We start from the raw sequence: 16,371 nt of genomic DNA on the forward strand, positions 1-16,371 counted from the left end.
AATTTTGTGCGCGCACTATTTTGTGCTAGAGCTACAATTTGTTTTGTTACGACAAACTTTGCAAAAACAAAATATTTTCAAACACGTTTCTTTCACTCAAGCAATATGCAGTATAAACCATACATTTCAGTAAATCGCAACATTAATTTTGTTAATACTGCAACAACCACAAGAAACTGTGCTGAATCCGATCGTTGTGCAATCGAAGGCAAAAATTGTGTTATTAAATTGGACAGAGTAGCTTATACCATCAAAGGTGTGAGCAAGTGTTAGACAACGGTGTCTATTCAAAACGACTATTGTTATAAACAAGTGGACAGTTGTTTATTGGACTGGAAACCCTGTAAATATGACAGCTGTTCAAGCGTACAGCGAACATTTGCAGCGATAGCCAAGTGGGCAACCAGTTTTTTGTACAGCTCTGTAGTGTCTATTGGTGTTTTCAAAATTCATTTTTGTTCATGAACAGTTGTCAAACCTATAGTTATTGATTAAAATAATACTCTACTAACGATTAATCGATTGATTCAAAGTAAATTAATCATAAATCTGGTGAATTTTATAATTTTTATATGAATTTGACATTTCTTGGACCATTATCCGTGCAAATCGATTAACCGGCAACCGTTTGGTCCCGAACTACCCGGATAATCTACTGTAAAAATCAAAATCCAACAGCTAGCATGCGTGCAGAAAAAAAATGTTAAGCACTGTTGCTTATCCTGCTCTGGCTTAGAGCGCTTTGCCATTTATGTGAAATATTTGCCGAATTTTAGGCGATTGTACTAATATTGATATTAGACTTGTACTAATACGCAAATAATTTTAGAACAACGAAAGCTAAATTTGAACTGTTTTGTTAATAGTCTTTATAAAGTTATGGTATTGCCATATAAGAAAGAACTATTGCGTGCTACTTCAAGTTTAATATCACTTTCGAATACCGTTTATTGCTCCATTACTTTAACTTTAGCAGTCTTTCTCCATTGATATCACGAAACGTTTGAAACAGCACTTCCTCTGGGAGTGTTAAACCTTGCCGAGACAACCGTACATCCAGTTCAGCTTGGAGATATCCCGTTCGCTCATGCTGATGCGCTGCCCGATCGTCGCGTTCGGATCCTTCGGTATGATCGTGCGCTGCCCGTTCACCGAGAAAGCCGTTGCACCGTAGTGCATCACGCTGCCGTAGTCGTACTGCACGTTGAAGTCTGTCACCACGCTGCTGTTGTAGATGTTGAAGTTGTTCTCCGTGCCCGTTTGGATGTTCTCCCAGATGATGTCGACGAACTCGTCGCGATCGCTGGCACTCTGCTGATGGTAGAAACCGAGAGCGTGCAGGAACTCGTGCACCACCGTCCCGATGCGGAAGCAACCCTGCCCGGGGACGCTAGGCGCCAGGTTAAGGTTTTGGGCGCGGCCCGTGTACCCAACCGACGAGTAGCAGCCCGAATCGGATCCGATCACGCGAATGTAGGCGGGCGCATCGGAAGACACGCGATGGAACCGAAGGCAAGACTGGCTCTGGAGTAGCCGAACGCCCAGCTCGATATGGTCGATCTGTGCCTGAGCTGGAAGTAGGACGCAAAGGTGTCAGGAAGGAGAGCTATCACAAAAAAGATAGGTGCAATCACTCACTGAAGTCAGGCTCGTGGATGTAGTAGTACACGGTACGGTCTGGCCAGCGACGATTTTGGGCAATCAAACCGTTTCGCCGATTGCGCACTATATCCATCTGCTCGTCGTCCAGCACCATGTCACCCTCGAACTGACCACTTAGCTCCTCGGCAAGCTCATCCGGTCCGAGGTGAGCCAATCGTTCCACTGCAGAGAAATAGAGGAGATGATGTTAACGTGTTGCTCGGGATGGATATCTTACCAAAGAACAATCGTACCATTCTCGGGAGTGTTGGGCACTGCCTTTCCTCCCGTCGGCAAGCAGTTGATTGATGCTGCAAGCACTAGCAAAGCACTGGACGCCAACAAAACAGCTCTCTAACAGAAATCACTTTATAATAAGTGTGTTTTTAAACAATACGATCCTACAATTCTTACCATTTTGAACTCCTCTCAGTTCTACGGGTTGTCGCTTGCGAACGATGAACAACTACGCGGGACTGATGGCTAACGAATGCCACGGCCTATCCAGCAATCTTACGGCTTAATCGCACGATACAGCTTGATTTATATCACTAATCTGGTCCACCTCCGATGATGACAGATCCGATGTCCGATAGAGGGTGGTCAATGGACGAACGTGAACGGACGCATTTTAGCAAGGTTTCGTTCCCCGTCGCAGGGCAATACAATGGGCAATTAGGCAGCCCCATTCTACCAGGTCATCCCCCGGGAGAACGATAAGATTAGTGAAGGTTGGGGGAAGACATTTTTGCTACAAATCGGGGGTTCATGAGCGATAATCTGCCCGATTTTACACACGTTTCTGGTGCAGGAAAGGAAGACGGGAGAAGAGTGTAGGACACTTTAGTGCGTAAACGTGTATTATGCAGTAATCAAATGGGTCAGCTGCTTATAATTCTCCCACTTTAGCTATTTAAAAGAGCGTAAAGCGGAGGCAGATCATCCAAAGAGCTGACTAAGAAGTCGCTTAAGGCGTCGAGCTTTACTGATATCTTATCTCGCAAAAAGTTGTTTTACGCTCCTAAAAAATCTGAGATTGTTTTTGAAATATCGAAGACTTAATAACATTTAAATCCAGATCCAACCATTTTTGCAGTCACACAGGGCTTATACAGGCCCTTGGAGATTTATTCAGAATCATAACATATCTCTGTCTAGGTTGAACAGTGCAGATTGATAGTACGTATGGCGAACGTTCGTGCTGCATTTGTTGGTAACGTTGAGCAGCATATCTGCTTTACAGAACTAATTATAATACACGCTATCAGCTGTCAGAAACATTGTAACACATTTCGGAAAGCCAAACCACATCAATTCATTATAACACACTCAGAAAATCAAATCATACCATAACAACACATCCTGAAGAGTTCAGGCCGCACCGTTCATATAAAAACAATTGTGACACACTTATTGAAAACACTCGAAACATGTAGGAGAAAGCGGGGCAAAATGGACCTATTAAGGATTTTGGTCCGTATCTTATTAGTTAAACCACTTTACATTGTTATTGGCAATGGCAATCGATATTTCAACGTCTTATTCATGAAAAACAATCAAAAGTTGACGCATTAATAACATGTTTAAAATGAATTATAAAACCCATCGTCAAACGTCGTGAAATGTCGTTGCTATGGAGCAAAACGGTTAAAACACATCAAAACAAAGGGGCAAAATGGACCCTACATTGAATTTAACGCTTTTGTTTAAGCTCTTGCATCTTGGTAGAATTGTGAGAGTAGAAATTTATGCTTGGTATTTAGGTGTTTTGTTGTATAATTTAGTCAAATACTGGAATATTTCAATAATTCAAGTGTTGTCAGTATTTTTTCTTACCGATATAGTACATACAGCAATGTTTTACACCTGTTTCGATCTACAGTGAACCCTCTCTTATTTGACACCTCTCCAATTTGAGAAACCTCTCTTATTTGAACATTTTTCACAGTCCCTTGATTTCCAGTACATTTTTGTACCTCTAATTTGGAAAACCTCTGAAATCTGTATCCCTCTTATTTTTGTATGGTGTTGCCATGGTTATTGAAAGATGTATGCTCAAATTGGCGATTTTGTTCGCAGTTTCCCATGGCAACAGTTAGGGCTGCATACTAAATGTTCTGTTTCTTTCTAATTTGTATGGACCTTTCATTTATTTTCCACCTCTGCAATTTGAAAACCCCTCTTATTCGACAGTCCCTTCGCCTCTCAAATAAGAGAGAGTTGACTGTACGTTCGAATCTCGTGCCATTTGCATCGAATCGCAAACCGCCTGCTTCGAATCGCATGCCACTACGATCGAATGCGTGTAACCATTATTGAATCGCGTTCCACTACGGTCGAATCGTGTGCCACTACGATCAAATCCAGTGCCGCTACCATTGGATTTCTGAAAGGTAGAGCATAGCAAACTGTTTGTTTGCGTTTGAAAACTGCTTCTTTCTTCGCCAATGGAAATTCGTTTGTAAAATTCTAATAAAAGGTAATTATTCACTGATTATTGAATCGCCAAGCGGTCACTAAATAAACTTTGCGCCACAAGGAAATTTGCGCGACCTACCGCAAAATCCAAAGGTAGCTGAGAGCGATCCAAACGTAGCTGAAACGATTCAGACACGCATAACGCAGTAACATTGCAAGACTCGATCAGAGTACACATTGAGTGAATAAAGACGATTCCATTCTGAACTAAGGAATAAAGAAGTTATGTTTTTCTCAAGATATATTCCCTGCGACATATCATTTTGGCGACGAGGATGCGTCCGCTCACAGCCGGTATGTGAATTACATTCTTCCGAAGCAACCGCATGAAAATTGAAGAAACCGTCAATATTCTCAATAAAATCTTCGGAAAGCAATATTCGGTGTTCCACAAAAGGTACCAGTGTTTGCAGATAGTGAAATCTGCATTAGAAGATACCATCACTTACGGCGGAAGACTGAATAAGGCATGCGAGGATTCTGAGTTCGAGAATTTGAAATTAGACGATTTCAAATGTCTAATTTTCATTTGCGGACTGCAAGCTCCGGAATTCTCGGATATCAGAGCAAGACTGCTATCTCGAATAGAAAACGCGACGCCGGAGGCTAAAGTGAACATTCAAACACTAATGACAGAATTTCAACGGCTTATCAATCTGAAAGCGGATACAACGATGATCGAAAATCAAACAAGATCAAAGCATTCCGTGCATGCAGTTTCAGAGAAGAAACCGTATCGTTTGCCACAGCCTTCCCGATTCGACAATTCAAAAGATCAGCGTCAACCGAAATCAGATTCGAATACTGTCCCTCGTACTCCTTGTTGGCAATGTGGAAAAATGCATTTTGTACGGGATTGCAATTTTACAGATCATCTCTGCAAAGTGTGCAAAAATGTAGGCCACAAGGAAGGTTACTGTAAAGCCATGAGATCAAAATCTTCAAACAACAACACATATCAAAAGAGTGAGAAGAATCAAAATCAAAATCAAAAGAAATCTCAGTTAATTTTCGTTAATCATGTCACGAAAAACATTGCTAAAAGGAAGTTTATCTCTATCATAATCAATGACATAAATACATCACTCCAACTGGACACCGCAAGTGACATAACAGTTATTTCTAAAACAACATGGCAACATTTGGGTCAACCGAAACTTTCTCAAGCATCCATTGAAGCATCGAATGCATCGGGAGAATAACTCAAGCTTATCGGTGAATTCGAATGCGAGGTTATCCTTAATGCAATTACAGAGAAATGTGTTTGTTTTGTTACATCATCACCAGTCCTAAATGTTATAGGTATAGATTGGATAGATAGGTTTAATTTATGGGCAATTCCCTTCGATGTACTGTGTAAGAAAATTTCATCAGCATGTCCAAAGGATCGAATAGTACAGCTTCAATCGAAATATCCAACAGTTTTCGATGATTTGCTTGGACATTGCACAAAAACGAAGGTGAAACTGTTTCTGAAGCCCAATGTAAAACCAGTTTTCTGTCCAAAACGACCAGTACCATTCAATACTATCGCTCTTGTGGATGCGGAACTATCAAGACTACAATCACTAGGCATCATCACACCAATAGACTTTTCGGAGTAGGCTGCTCCGATAATAGCCATTCGCAAGCCTAATGGTAAAGTTCGAATTTGTGCGGATTATTCGACGGGGCTTAACGAAGCTTTAGAGTCAAATCATTATCCTCTACCTACTCCTGAAGAAATTTTTGCACAGTTGAACGGAAGTGTTGTATTCAGCATAGTCGATTTGTCCGATGCATACCTACAAGTAGAAATAGAAGACGAATCTAAACACCTTCTTACGATCAACACACATAGAGGTCTTTTTCAGTTCAACCGTCTCGCACCGGGAGTCAAATCAGCACATGGAGCTTTTCAAAGACTATTTGACGGTATGATTGCTGACATTCCTGGCGTTAGAACATTTCTAGATGATGCTATAATTTTGGGTAAAACTTGGGAGGCACACAAGCAATCATTAGACACATTTCTTCAGCGTTTAAAAGAATATGGCTTCCACGTCAAGCTGGAAAAATGTCATTTCTATCAAACTGAAATTGTCTATTTGGGGCATGTGGTAGATCGCAACGGCATACGTCCTGACCCAGAGAAGCTGAAAACCATCGCATCTATTCCAGCACCAACGAACATTTCCGAATTAAGATCGTTCTTAGGAGCTGTGAATTTCTACGGCCGATTTGTGAGAAACATGCATGAACTCAGACACCCGTTAGATCAACTGCTAAAGATACGGATACGAAGTAGAAGTGGAATTTGGATTGTCAGACATCTTTCGAAAAATTCAAGAAAGTACTGCAATCTGACTTACTGTTCACACATTATGATCCGAATCTTCCTATCATCGTTGCAGCAGATGCATCTAGCACTGCGTTGGTGCAGTTATTTTTCATAAATTCCCGAACGGATATTTGAAAGCCATTCAACATGCTTCAAGAACATTAACGTCTGCAGAACAAGGCTACGGACAACCAGAAAAAGAATCTCTTGCTCTTACTTATGGGGTAATCAAATTTCATAAGTACTTACTTGGTCGGAAATTTACTCTTTTAACCGATTTTTTAGTATAAGCCTTTACTATCCATATTTGGTTCAAAAAAGGGAATTCCTTTGCACACAGCAAACCGACTCCAACGGTGGGCATTGATGTTATTAAACTACGATTTTACCATCGAATATGTTTCAACCACCGAGTTTGGGTGCGCTGACATGCTATCAAGGTTAATCGACCGTTGCAAGCAACCAGAGGAAGATTACGTTGTAGCTTCGATTTCACTTGAAGAGTATATTCAAAACGTCATGCACGAATCATTGAAACAAGTGCCAGTATCATTTGCTGACATTCAAAAAGCAACAAGATTGGACGAAACACTGCAAGCTGTTTTGAAATTCATCCGGGAAGGCTGGCCGAACGAAGCGTCGTCAATCAAAAATCAAGACATTCGTTCGTATTACACACGAAAAGAATCGTTAACGCATGTAGATGGATGTACAGTCACTCCAAAAAGTATTCGTCTAGCTGAATATTTTACAGAAAAAGGCGAATTATGGCCGCAATAGGCATGGGGCGATAAAAGTAATGATGAGGTTTGATAAAGAGACCGTCAATACACATGTACTGCTAAAAATGAGCATTAAAATAGTGCAATAACAACTAATTATTTAAAAAACTAAAAAAAGTCGTTTGATGGGCGCGCAAAAAGTATTCGTCCATCTAGCTTTTTAATTATTTACGCTGGACAAACACAACGTAGACGTGAATTAAATTTATTATTATCAATTTACTGGTGACTTTCTTTTAAAATAATGCATTTCTGTTGTTTCAATTGCACTTCAAGCGGTCAGAGAGGCACTAAAGGCGGGGGAGATAAATGATTGGAGCATGATGGCGAAAATCGTATCTTTAACTTATGCCTAACCTATCCTACCCATTTTTGAAGGTTTCAAAATGTGTGGAAGGGCTCGTTCCTTCATTTGATCAGAGTTTGGCCATTTTTCTGACACTAATTGTGTGACAAACTGCCATGTAAGCAGCCATCCTTGACGGTTAATCTAACGAAAGAAGCGGTTTAATGTCCAAAAAATCAAATTTTACCATGGAATCAGTGCATTTTGTGATGGCCAATAAGAAAAGGAAAATACAGTTAGTCCAAGAAAATACAGTTAGTCCGCCTTTTTAAAGGTTCAAATGAGTTCTTGAATTGTGCAAGTAGTCACCAATAGTCATAAATGCAATAAGAAACAAGATCAGGAAATTTTTTGATTCCATAACCTTTGTTTTCATACGCATTTTATGCCAAAGGCTGATAGACGAATACTTTTTGCGCGCCCGTGAAACGACTTATTTTAGTTTTTTAAATAATTTAGTTGTTATTGCACTATTTTAATGCTTATTTTTTAGCAAAACGTGTGTATTGATAGTCCCTTTATCAAACCCCATGATTACTTTTACCACCCCATGCGTATTGCGGCCATAGTTCCCCTTTTTCTGCAAAATATTCAGCTAGACGAATACTTTTTGGACTAACTGTATTTTCCTTTTCTTATTGGCCATCACAAAATGCACTGATTCCATGGTAAAATTTGATTTTTTGGACATTAAACCGCTTCTTTCGTTAGATTAACCGTCAAGGATGGCTGCTTACATGGCAGTTTGTCACACAATTAGTGTCAGAAAAATGGCCAAACTCTGATCAAATGAAGGAACGAGCCCTTCCACACATTTTGAAACCTTCAAAAATGGGTAGGATAGGTTAGGCATAAGTTAAAGATACGATTTTCGCCATCATGCTCCAATCATTTATCTCCCCCGCCTTTAGTGCCTCTCTGACCGCTTGAAGTGCAATTGAAACAACAGAAATGCATTATTTTAAAAGAAAGTCACCAGTAAATTGATAATAATAAATTTAATTCACGTCTACGTTGTGTTTGTCCAGCGTAAATAATTAAAAAGCTAGATGAACGAATACTTTTTGCGCGCCCATCAAACGAATTTTTTTTAGTTTTTTAACTTATTTTTTAGCAAAACGTGTGTATTGATAGTCCCTTTATCAAACCCCATGATTACTTTTACCGCCCCATGCGTATTGCGGCCATAGTTCCCCTTTTTCTGCAAAATATTCAGCTAGACGAATACTTTTTGGACTGACTGTATCTTGTTTCACAACATAGTTGTTGTTCCAAACATTTACAGGAAAAAGGTACTGCAACAATTCCATCGCGGTCATCCTGGAATGGTGCGAATGAAATCCATTTCTCGAAGTTTCGTTTTCTGGCCGAGAATGGATGTCGATATCGAAAACTTTGTCCGGCGTTGTACTTCATGTTGCACTGCTGGCAAAGCACCAATCAAAGAAACACCTGAATCTTGGCCTGTGCCGGAAAAGCCATGGTCACGGGTACATGTGGACTATGCCGGTGCTATCAAGTTTTTTACGCAATCATTCGCAACGTTTGGTGTTCCAGAAACTATATTCTCTGATAATGGTACGCAGTTCACCAGCTTTGAATTCCAAGCATTTTGCAAACAATTGGGTATTTGTCACATTCGTACTGCACCATACCATCCGCAGTCAAACGGTTTGGCAGAACGTTTCGTGGACACACTAAAGCGTACATTGCGAAAAATTCGAGCAGGAGGAGAGACTTTAGATGAAGCTTTGCAGATTTTTTTGCAAGTTTATCGAACCACACCTACACCAGATAAGTCTCCAGCTGAATTGTTGTTTCTGCGGCCTATTCGAACAGTTCAGTCATTACTACTTCCTCCAGTTTCACGGTCACGAAATGAAAGGCCAGAAGCTGGTAGAAAATTCTTCGCTCCTGGAGAAGCGGTTTATGCCCAAGTCCACCGCAATAATTCCTGGGAGTGGAAGCCAGCATCAATAGTCGAACGAGTCGGTAGAGTGAATTACAACGTGTTTTTGGAAGACAACCAGCGAATTATTCGCTCACATGCAAATCAACTGAAGAAGCGTCTACAGGAGGACACATCGTGTGGAAATAGAAATTGTCACGACACTGGAAATTTGTTAACTATTTTCTTTGACGAATTTGAATTGGGAACTCCACAGGCAGTTGAAAACTCAATTGAAATGACTGAACAAGAACATTACTATTCAGCTGATGAAGAGTCCGCTGAAGAAATTGAAGGAGAAAATTGGCAAACATCATCGTCCACAGTTACTACTGAAGCCACTCCACCGATGCATTGGCTGTATTGGCTGAATTAAGGGGGGAGATGTTGCATAGTAACACGCATAACGCAGTAACATTGCAAGACTCGATCAGAGTACACATTGAGTGAATAAAGTGAATTCCATTCTGAACTAAGGAATAAAGCAGTTGTGTTTTTCTCAAGATATATTCCCTGCGACATATCAGTTTTTCAAATTTATCCAAGAGAATTTGGGCTTTCCAATCGAATATGCAACTTAGAGAATATTCGCCTTAGGCAGATATTCATCTTGAAGACACATAAAATGTATGGAATATGACAAAAATGTTCATCTTAAAGAAACAATTTATCTTGAAGAGACTACATCTTAGAGAGAATTCAATGTATTACACATAAAGATACATGCCTCGCTATCTGTAATGTGATAACCAAGTTATGGAATTTAGTTTTACGGTTTAACAGTCATTGTTTCATTTATGGTGATTACCAAACCCTAGGCTCTCTTCGAAAATAAGCTATAGTAAATACATTATTTGAAATTAAAAATAAATACGAAAAATAGTATAATCTTTCAAATCACCATAGGTCAGCTTGTTAATATAAAATTAGTGTAATGTTACAATTGACTGGTCATCTGTTCAGCCGCGGTAGCCAGTGATAACGCTTACTAATGACCATGCATTTGAAAAATAACAAACGTTTTATGATGATCGTTGCAATCAATCGTGCCAGTATTTCTGTCCTCATAATCCACATTAATGCTTTATTAACTTCTTTTATTGATACAAATAACAAAGCGGTGCGCTTTAAGTTTCACGAATCATCATTCTTGTGTATGCCATACCTATGAAGTTTCTTTTTGACCAATGTATGGCTACTTTGCTAACACTATTCATATACACTCCATTTAGATTGGAATGACCACATTTGTAGTACCACCATGCTCCCTTCCACGCCTTAGCACAACTTTCATCACTTTTATCATTGTCCCGATCCATCGTTGAAAACTTCTCACCTTTGTGTACGCCTAATGCATCTTCTGCCGTTCCTGAGTAAGATCCTAATTTAAGAAGATATTGTTCCAACTCACTGCCTATCTTGAACTCATCATACAGAGCATACATGTAGCTGCCATTAAAATGCTTCAGCTCCACTAACAGCTCGTGTGGTCGGGTCGATGTCATCCGATGCAAATGTTCCAACCCGAGCCAAAACTCTCCATCGACACTTCCGAACCCATTCCGATACTCGGTCCAGTTGCGGTAAAAGTCTACCGATCCATCGTAACGGTACTGGAACACCAACCAACCTCCTCCGAAGGCAGTCTGTTGGTTGGTTCATCATCCTCGGTAGGCTGCACGATGTACTTGCCCGATTCCTTTGATGGCTCTTCCATGCATGACCGTGACGAGATGTTCTGGAGATACAAACTTGAACTGACTCTAAACCGAGCTAGATCATTCTTTGAGACGAGCTTTTGGATCTCCTGTTTCATCTTTTTTCGTTTCGTTTTCGTTCACTATCATCTCAAATGCAAATTCGGAGAACGTAGTATCACGGACATTTCGATCAACACTGCGCACTTTGACTATTGAACACAACGCTAACAGTAAGACGACACTCACTTTTGCAACATGCATGGCGAATAGACACCAACCACTCTGCTAGTAAAGAATGATACTGAGCTGGTGCTGATAATGCAGCTCTCTTTTATAATATGTTAGGATAGTGGTATAGAAAAAACTTTCTGCAAAGCAAAAGCAAGGGAGCTTATCAGTATGCAAATGAAGAAATGTATTTTTATAACTCGCTGATTGCATTAAAACTGTATACACCAGTCTCAAGATGCAAACCAAGATTTCCAATTTATAAATATAACGGTAAATGTTCGTTTGATTCGTCAAAAAGAGTTACGGAAATCGCGCTCGATGGTAGCATACGTTAATAATGATTGAACAATCTCTTAAAGCCACAAACCAAACATATGAATATATGAAACATATAAAGGATGGGAATTCCACCAGCGGTATCAGTGCTGGTTTTTTTGTTGTTGTTAATTTTGTTTACAACTTTTGAATACTTGTATAATCTTCCACCATCACGATTCTGAAACACTAAACAATTTTCTCCAAAAGCAGTTTGTTCGCAATATCCCAGAAAAGGTTAATAACTCTCGGTAACCTGTGTCAATTTGTTACCACATTTCTTTTAGTTTGGCGACCTTTTTTATCAAATATACGACTGCGTTAATATGGCCGAAACCATAATAATGTGAATTTAAAAATACCACTACTTTCTAACAGTGTGGGAGAAAGCGTAGATTTTTACGCAACGAAAATGAAGTGTTACACAAAGTGCTGATTTTAGTGCATTTTGCCTTATCATATGTCGCTGCGTTGAAGCGTACAATATAAGCACCTACTTCTATACGCCTTGTTATAAACAGCTGCGGCTCAAGTTGGTGGTGGTAAAAATAATCAATTAGACTATGAATATTTTATTCTCGGTAAAATAAGTGTGTGGGGAGTTGCGGTAGTCCAAAACGATACAATAATGTTTTTCAGGAGGAGCGGTTTTACCTAAGATGTTTTCACTAGCTTCTCGATCGGACATTGGTTTAGTAATTTTGTGCCGTCGACTTGTTAACAAACCTTTCATCGTACCCTTTAACATTATACATTTTCCTTTTACAACTTCCCGTGGGGACTTCGTATGTATTTCAATTATTGTTTTAACTGAACGTAACTTGTAGCGATGAAAGCTGAACTTATCGATGATCGGTAGAAAAATTTACATTTATTTAAACAAATTACAAAATGATCTTATTGCAATAAAGCGTTTGAAAAGTTATAGTTTCGGAATGGATGCTTGACTTTATTTCATCGCTTTAATAAAAAAATACAGATCAATAACTGTTACTTCTCGCGTATTGACATTCTTGTGTATGCCATTCCTATAAAATTGTTTGTATACCAATGCATGGATGTTTGATCATTACCATTTTTAAAACCTCCATTAAGATTAGCATACCCGCAATTTTTGTACCACCATGCTCCCTTCCACGTCTTAGCACAACTTTCAATACTTTTATCATTGTCCCGATCCTTGGTCGAAAACTTCATGCCCTTGTGGATGCTAATTAAGTCGCCGGCTGTTCCGGTGTACGATCCCAGCCTCGCCAGCGGATATTGATCCTTCTCATTGCCAATCTCAAATTCATCATACCGTGCGTACATGTAGCTGCCATTAAAATGCTTCAGCTCCACCAACAGCTCGTGCTTTTGAGCCGAAGTCATCCGATGCAAATTCTCCAGCCCGAGCCAAAACTCTCCATCCATGCTGCCGAACCCGTTTCGATACTCGGTCCAGTTACGGTAAAAGTCGACGGATCCATCGTAACGGTACTGGAACACTAACCAACCTCCTCCGAAAGCAGTCTGTTCGCAGTATCCCAGAAATGGTTCATCGTTTTGAGTAGGTTGTATCAAAAACTCTCCTGTGCGATTCGATGGCTCGTCCTTGCACGATCGAGTCGAAATACTGCGGAAATATAATCCTGGATCCACCTTAAACAAAGCAAGATCTTCCTTTGATGCCAGCTTTTGAATTTCCTTCCTGCTCTGTTCCTGAGTAGTGCTGGCTATTTGCTCAATAACCATTTTATTGGACTGATTCTGTAGGGTGGTGAGCTTGTCGAATATCGCATGCTGTAGTAGATTCAACTCATTAGGTAGCTTTCTCTCAGTAGTGGCTCGTTCTTCCTTCTTTGCTAATTTTATATCCGTCAGCGTTTTCTGAAGATCATCCAGCCTGGCTGCTATCAGCTGATACTCAGCACCGATGAACGATGAATTAGGAATGTTTTGTTCAGCACCATCGACTTTAGCTATAAATAGCATGACCACAACACAGTATAGTATGACGCTATAAACCTTCATTTCGCGAACTAAGAGTTAAGAACTAAGCCTGTGAGCACTGGGTGACACTGATTTGGAATAAAGGTTATTGCAGTTCGTTTTTATAGAGGCCAAATGGAGTAGAGGAGAAAAATAAGAGAAAAAAAAGATAAGCTTATCAATGTTATAAGCCAAGCCATTTGATTCATTTCTTATAATGTGTAAACCACGCTCTGCATATAATGCAGTTCAGTAAAATGATTAAAGTACACCCTATTAGTCATCTTCACTAGACTTGTGTAATGGTTTTGAAAGATATCGCGTTCATTTACAACTCGTGGTTAATCCACCAGCATCAATGTTTTTTCTTGCATCAACTTTCTTTTTCTTATTTAACAACACTGAGTTACTGGGAAAAGATACGATGAAGCCAACATAGCACTTGGTGATGATAAGGACATCTCTACCGTGTTGCAGTATGTGTAGCATCTTAAAATATGACTATCGCTAATTTCTACCTTATCTTGCCTAATGCTAATATCACTTCATTCTATAGGGATGAACTTTAACGTGATTTTTCTCGCTCAAAAATGTATTTACTTAATAAATGTGATCGTACCGTACATAGTTACAACATACTGTAGCAACGCAATTAGAAACGCAATCAAGTAAAGTAAAACTTATTTTATCTCATTAGTATGTGTATTTTGAAAAAGGCTTTTTACGGTTTTACTCCAACCCGATCAGAACGTTACGATTACTCAACAAGTGGATTTATTTGTTGTGTAGTTAAGGCACCGACAAACCGACGTGACACTTGCGTTACAAAACTGTCCCACATGAAAGTACTGTTTTTTGCAATGAAGGCGAACACTTTTGTCAAAATGAGCTCTGTTCGCGGCTGCTTAGATGGAAACAACTTTTCCAAGTACAAATGGCGGAGGAAGTGTTAGGCAAGATTTTATGAAAATAATTGGACAAAATACCCAGAAAAATCATTTGATGGATTTCCAACTCAGTACAAATGATGTGAGATGTGGAGAAAATATTCTTCGTTCTGTATTGGGGAGAAAAACAAAGAACAAACAAGAGGTTTTAGCAGTTTCTCCTCTGTGTCATTGTAGTAAGCGAATCATTATAGAGATGGCGCTAGTGTTTAACGTATTTTCATTTGAAATAAGGAGACAACTTTTGAAGCTAATTTTGTTCAAAGTGTCACGTCGGTTTATCGGTGGTTAAGGTATACGTCTTTCATTACAAGGATTTACAAGTTACTTTCGAATGTGCACGTCATTATTCACCGGCTCCAACATGTTTTTCAACAGTCGTCCTATGGTGTATTTGCATCATAATAAAATTTCAATTCTTACCGTGCAACCAGACATATGGAGACAATTTAACGTCGTGAAGGGTGAAAAAATAGCCAAAATCAACATAACTGAAACATTTAACGCCTAAATGTATGCACCCAGCTGTCATCCTTCGATGACATTCGATGAAATGTCTAATTTTTCGCGCTAATACTTAGCGTGAAAATATTTGTAGTCAAACAGATTGGTTTTTTACAGACCTGTTATCGAATATCATCAAATGTCATCAAATTTGGCGTCACGCTTCTCGGCGCGACGTTATTTGGTTTCACTCTTACAAATATTTTTCAACACTAAAAAAACTGTTTAACTCAATCCAGCTTGAGTGTTGAACTTGTTGAAAATCATGTGGACGAGCTGATAGATTATTGTGATGCAATTACGACATTTGAAAACTGTTGAAAAACATCTCGCAAGCTATCAAAGACGTTGTAGACATTTAAAAATTGACTCGGAAACCCCTGCATTTTTTTTCAAAATAAAACATTCCAACACTTCTACGCGCTTAACTGTACAACAACACCATTGAAGATAACGAATGTTTACGTTGGTTTCTCATTTCCGAGGGGCAACCATTTGATGCAATGGAACCAAGTTAAGCAATATAGGGTTTTCCAAGTCACTTTCAAATGTGCACATAATTATTCACCGCATCCAAGATGCTTTTCAAACAGCTGTCACATGGTGTATTTGGTTCAAAATGAAATTTAAGTTTTTACACATGATTTTTAACACATAACAAAGAACTGTCAAACTCAATCCAGCTTGAATCGTGTTGAAAATCATGCTGAAAAAATTAAAAATATTATGATGAAAATGAAACATCAGATTTATGTGAATTAACTTGTTGCTCGCGGCGAATAACAATGTTTACATTCGAACGTGACTTTGAAAACCCTGTAAGTTCAAGCCGGTCTCATAACACAGTCGTCAACTCGCACGACTTAACAACATGCCCGTCATGAGTTCAAGCCCCACATAGACCGTGCCGCCATACGTAGGACTGACTATCCTAATATGGGGGTAATCCAAAAAAAAATCACTGAGAGCCAACCCCACAAGTGGGTACAGACAGGCCTCGACCAGCAACGGTTGTTGAGCCAGAAGAAGAAGAAGAAGAAGAAGAAGAAGAAGAAGAAGAAGAAGAAGAAGAAGAAGAAGAAGAAGAAGAAGAAGAAGAAGAAGAAGAAGAAGAAGAAGAAGAAGAAGAAGAAGAAGAAGAAGAAGAAGAAGAAGAAGAAGAAGAAGAAGAAGAAGAAGAAGAAGAAG

At 39.4% G+C, this 16,371-nt stretch overlaps 3 protein-coding genes across 3 annotated transcripts; all 3 read right to left on the bottom strand.

Moving 5' to 3' along the window:
* Positions 1-917: 917 nt before the first annotated feature.
* Positions 918-2,225, bottom strand: LOC120959292 (seminal metalloprotease 1-like). The gene is made up of 4 exons (XM_040382580.2): positions 2,056-2,225; positions 1,896-1,995; positions 1,639-1,824; positions 918-1,571 (listed from the first exon to the last, which is right to left on the bottom strand). The coding sequence occupies exons 1-4, from the start codon at positions 2,056-2,058 to the stop codon at positions 1,030-1,032; spliced, it is 831 nt and encodes a 276-aa protein (XP_040238514.1). The 5' UTR covers positions 2,059-2,225; the 3' UTR covers positions 918-1,029.
* Positions 2,226-6,228: 4,003 nt separating this feature from the next.
* On the bottom strand, positions 6,229-11,962 carry LOC120958914 (ryncolin-2-like). The gene is given in 2 exon segments (XM_049608302.1): positions 6,229-11,169; positions 11,172-11,962. Coding segments are annotated over 2 exon segments (687 nt in total). The 5' UTR covers positions 11,332-11,962; the 3' UTR covers positions 6,229-10,642.
* A 696-nt stretch (positions 11,963-12,658) lies between these two features.
* Positions 12,659-16,217, bottom strand: LOC120956223 (ryncolin-2-like). Its single transcript, XM_049608301.1, has one exon. It carries the CDS (start codon positions 13,772-13,774, stop codon positions 12,752-12,754), a length of 1,023 nt encoding a protein of 340 aa, XP_049464258.1. The 5' UTR covers positions 13,775-16,217; the 3' UTR covers positions 12,659-12,751.
* Positions 16,218-16,371: the final 154 nt, after the last annotated feature.

Source organism: Anopheles coluzzii, chromosome 3, assembly GCF_943734685.1.
Source record: "Anopheles coluzzii chromosome 3, AcolN3, whole genome shotgun sequence".
NCBI classification, from domain to species: domain Eukaryota; kingdom Metazoa; phylum Arthropoda; class Insecta; order Diptera; family Culicidae; genus Anopheles; species Anopheles coluzzii.

Excerpts from the sequence above, each read along its gene's own strand:
- LOC120959292 (XM_040382580.2), bottom strand. Across the intron at positions 1,825-1,895 it reads GCCCAACACTCCCGAGAATG|TGGAACGATTGGCTCACCTC; the intron begins GTACGATTGTTC and ends ATTTCTCTGCAG. Across the intron at positions 1,572-1,638 it reads CATCCACGAGCCTGACTTCA|CTCAGGCACAGATCGACCAT; the intron begins GTGAGTGATTGC and ends TCCTACTTCCAG.
- LOC120956223 (XM_049608301.1), bottom strand. The coding sequence starts at position 13,774 with ATGAAGGTTTATAGCGTCATACTATACTGTGTTGTGGTCATGCTATTT.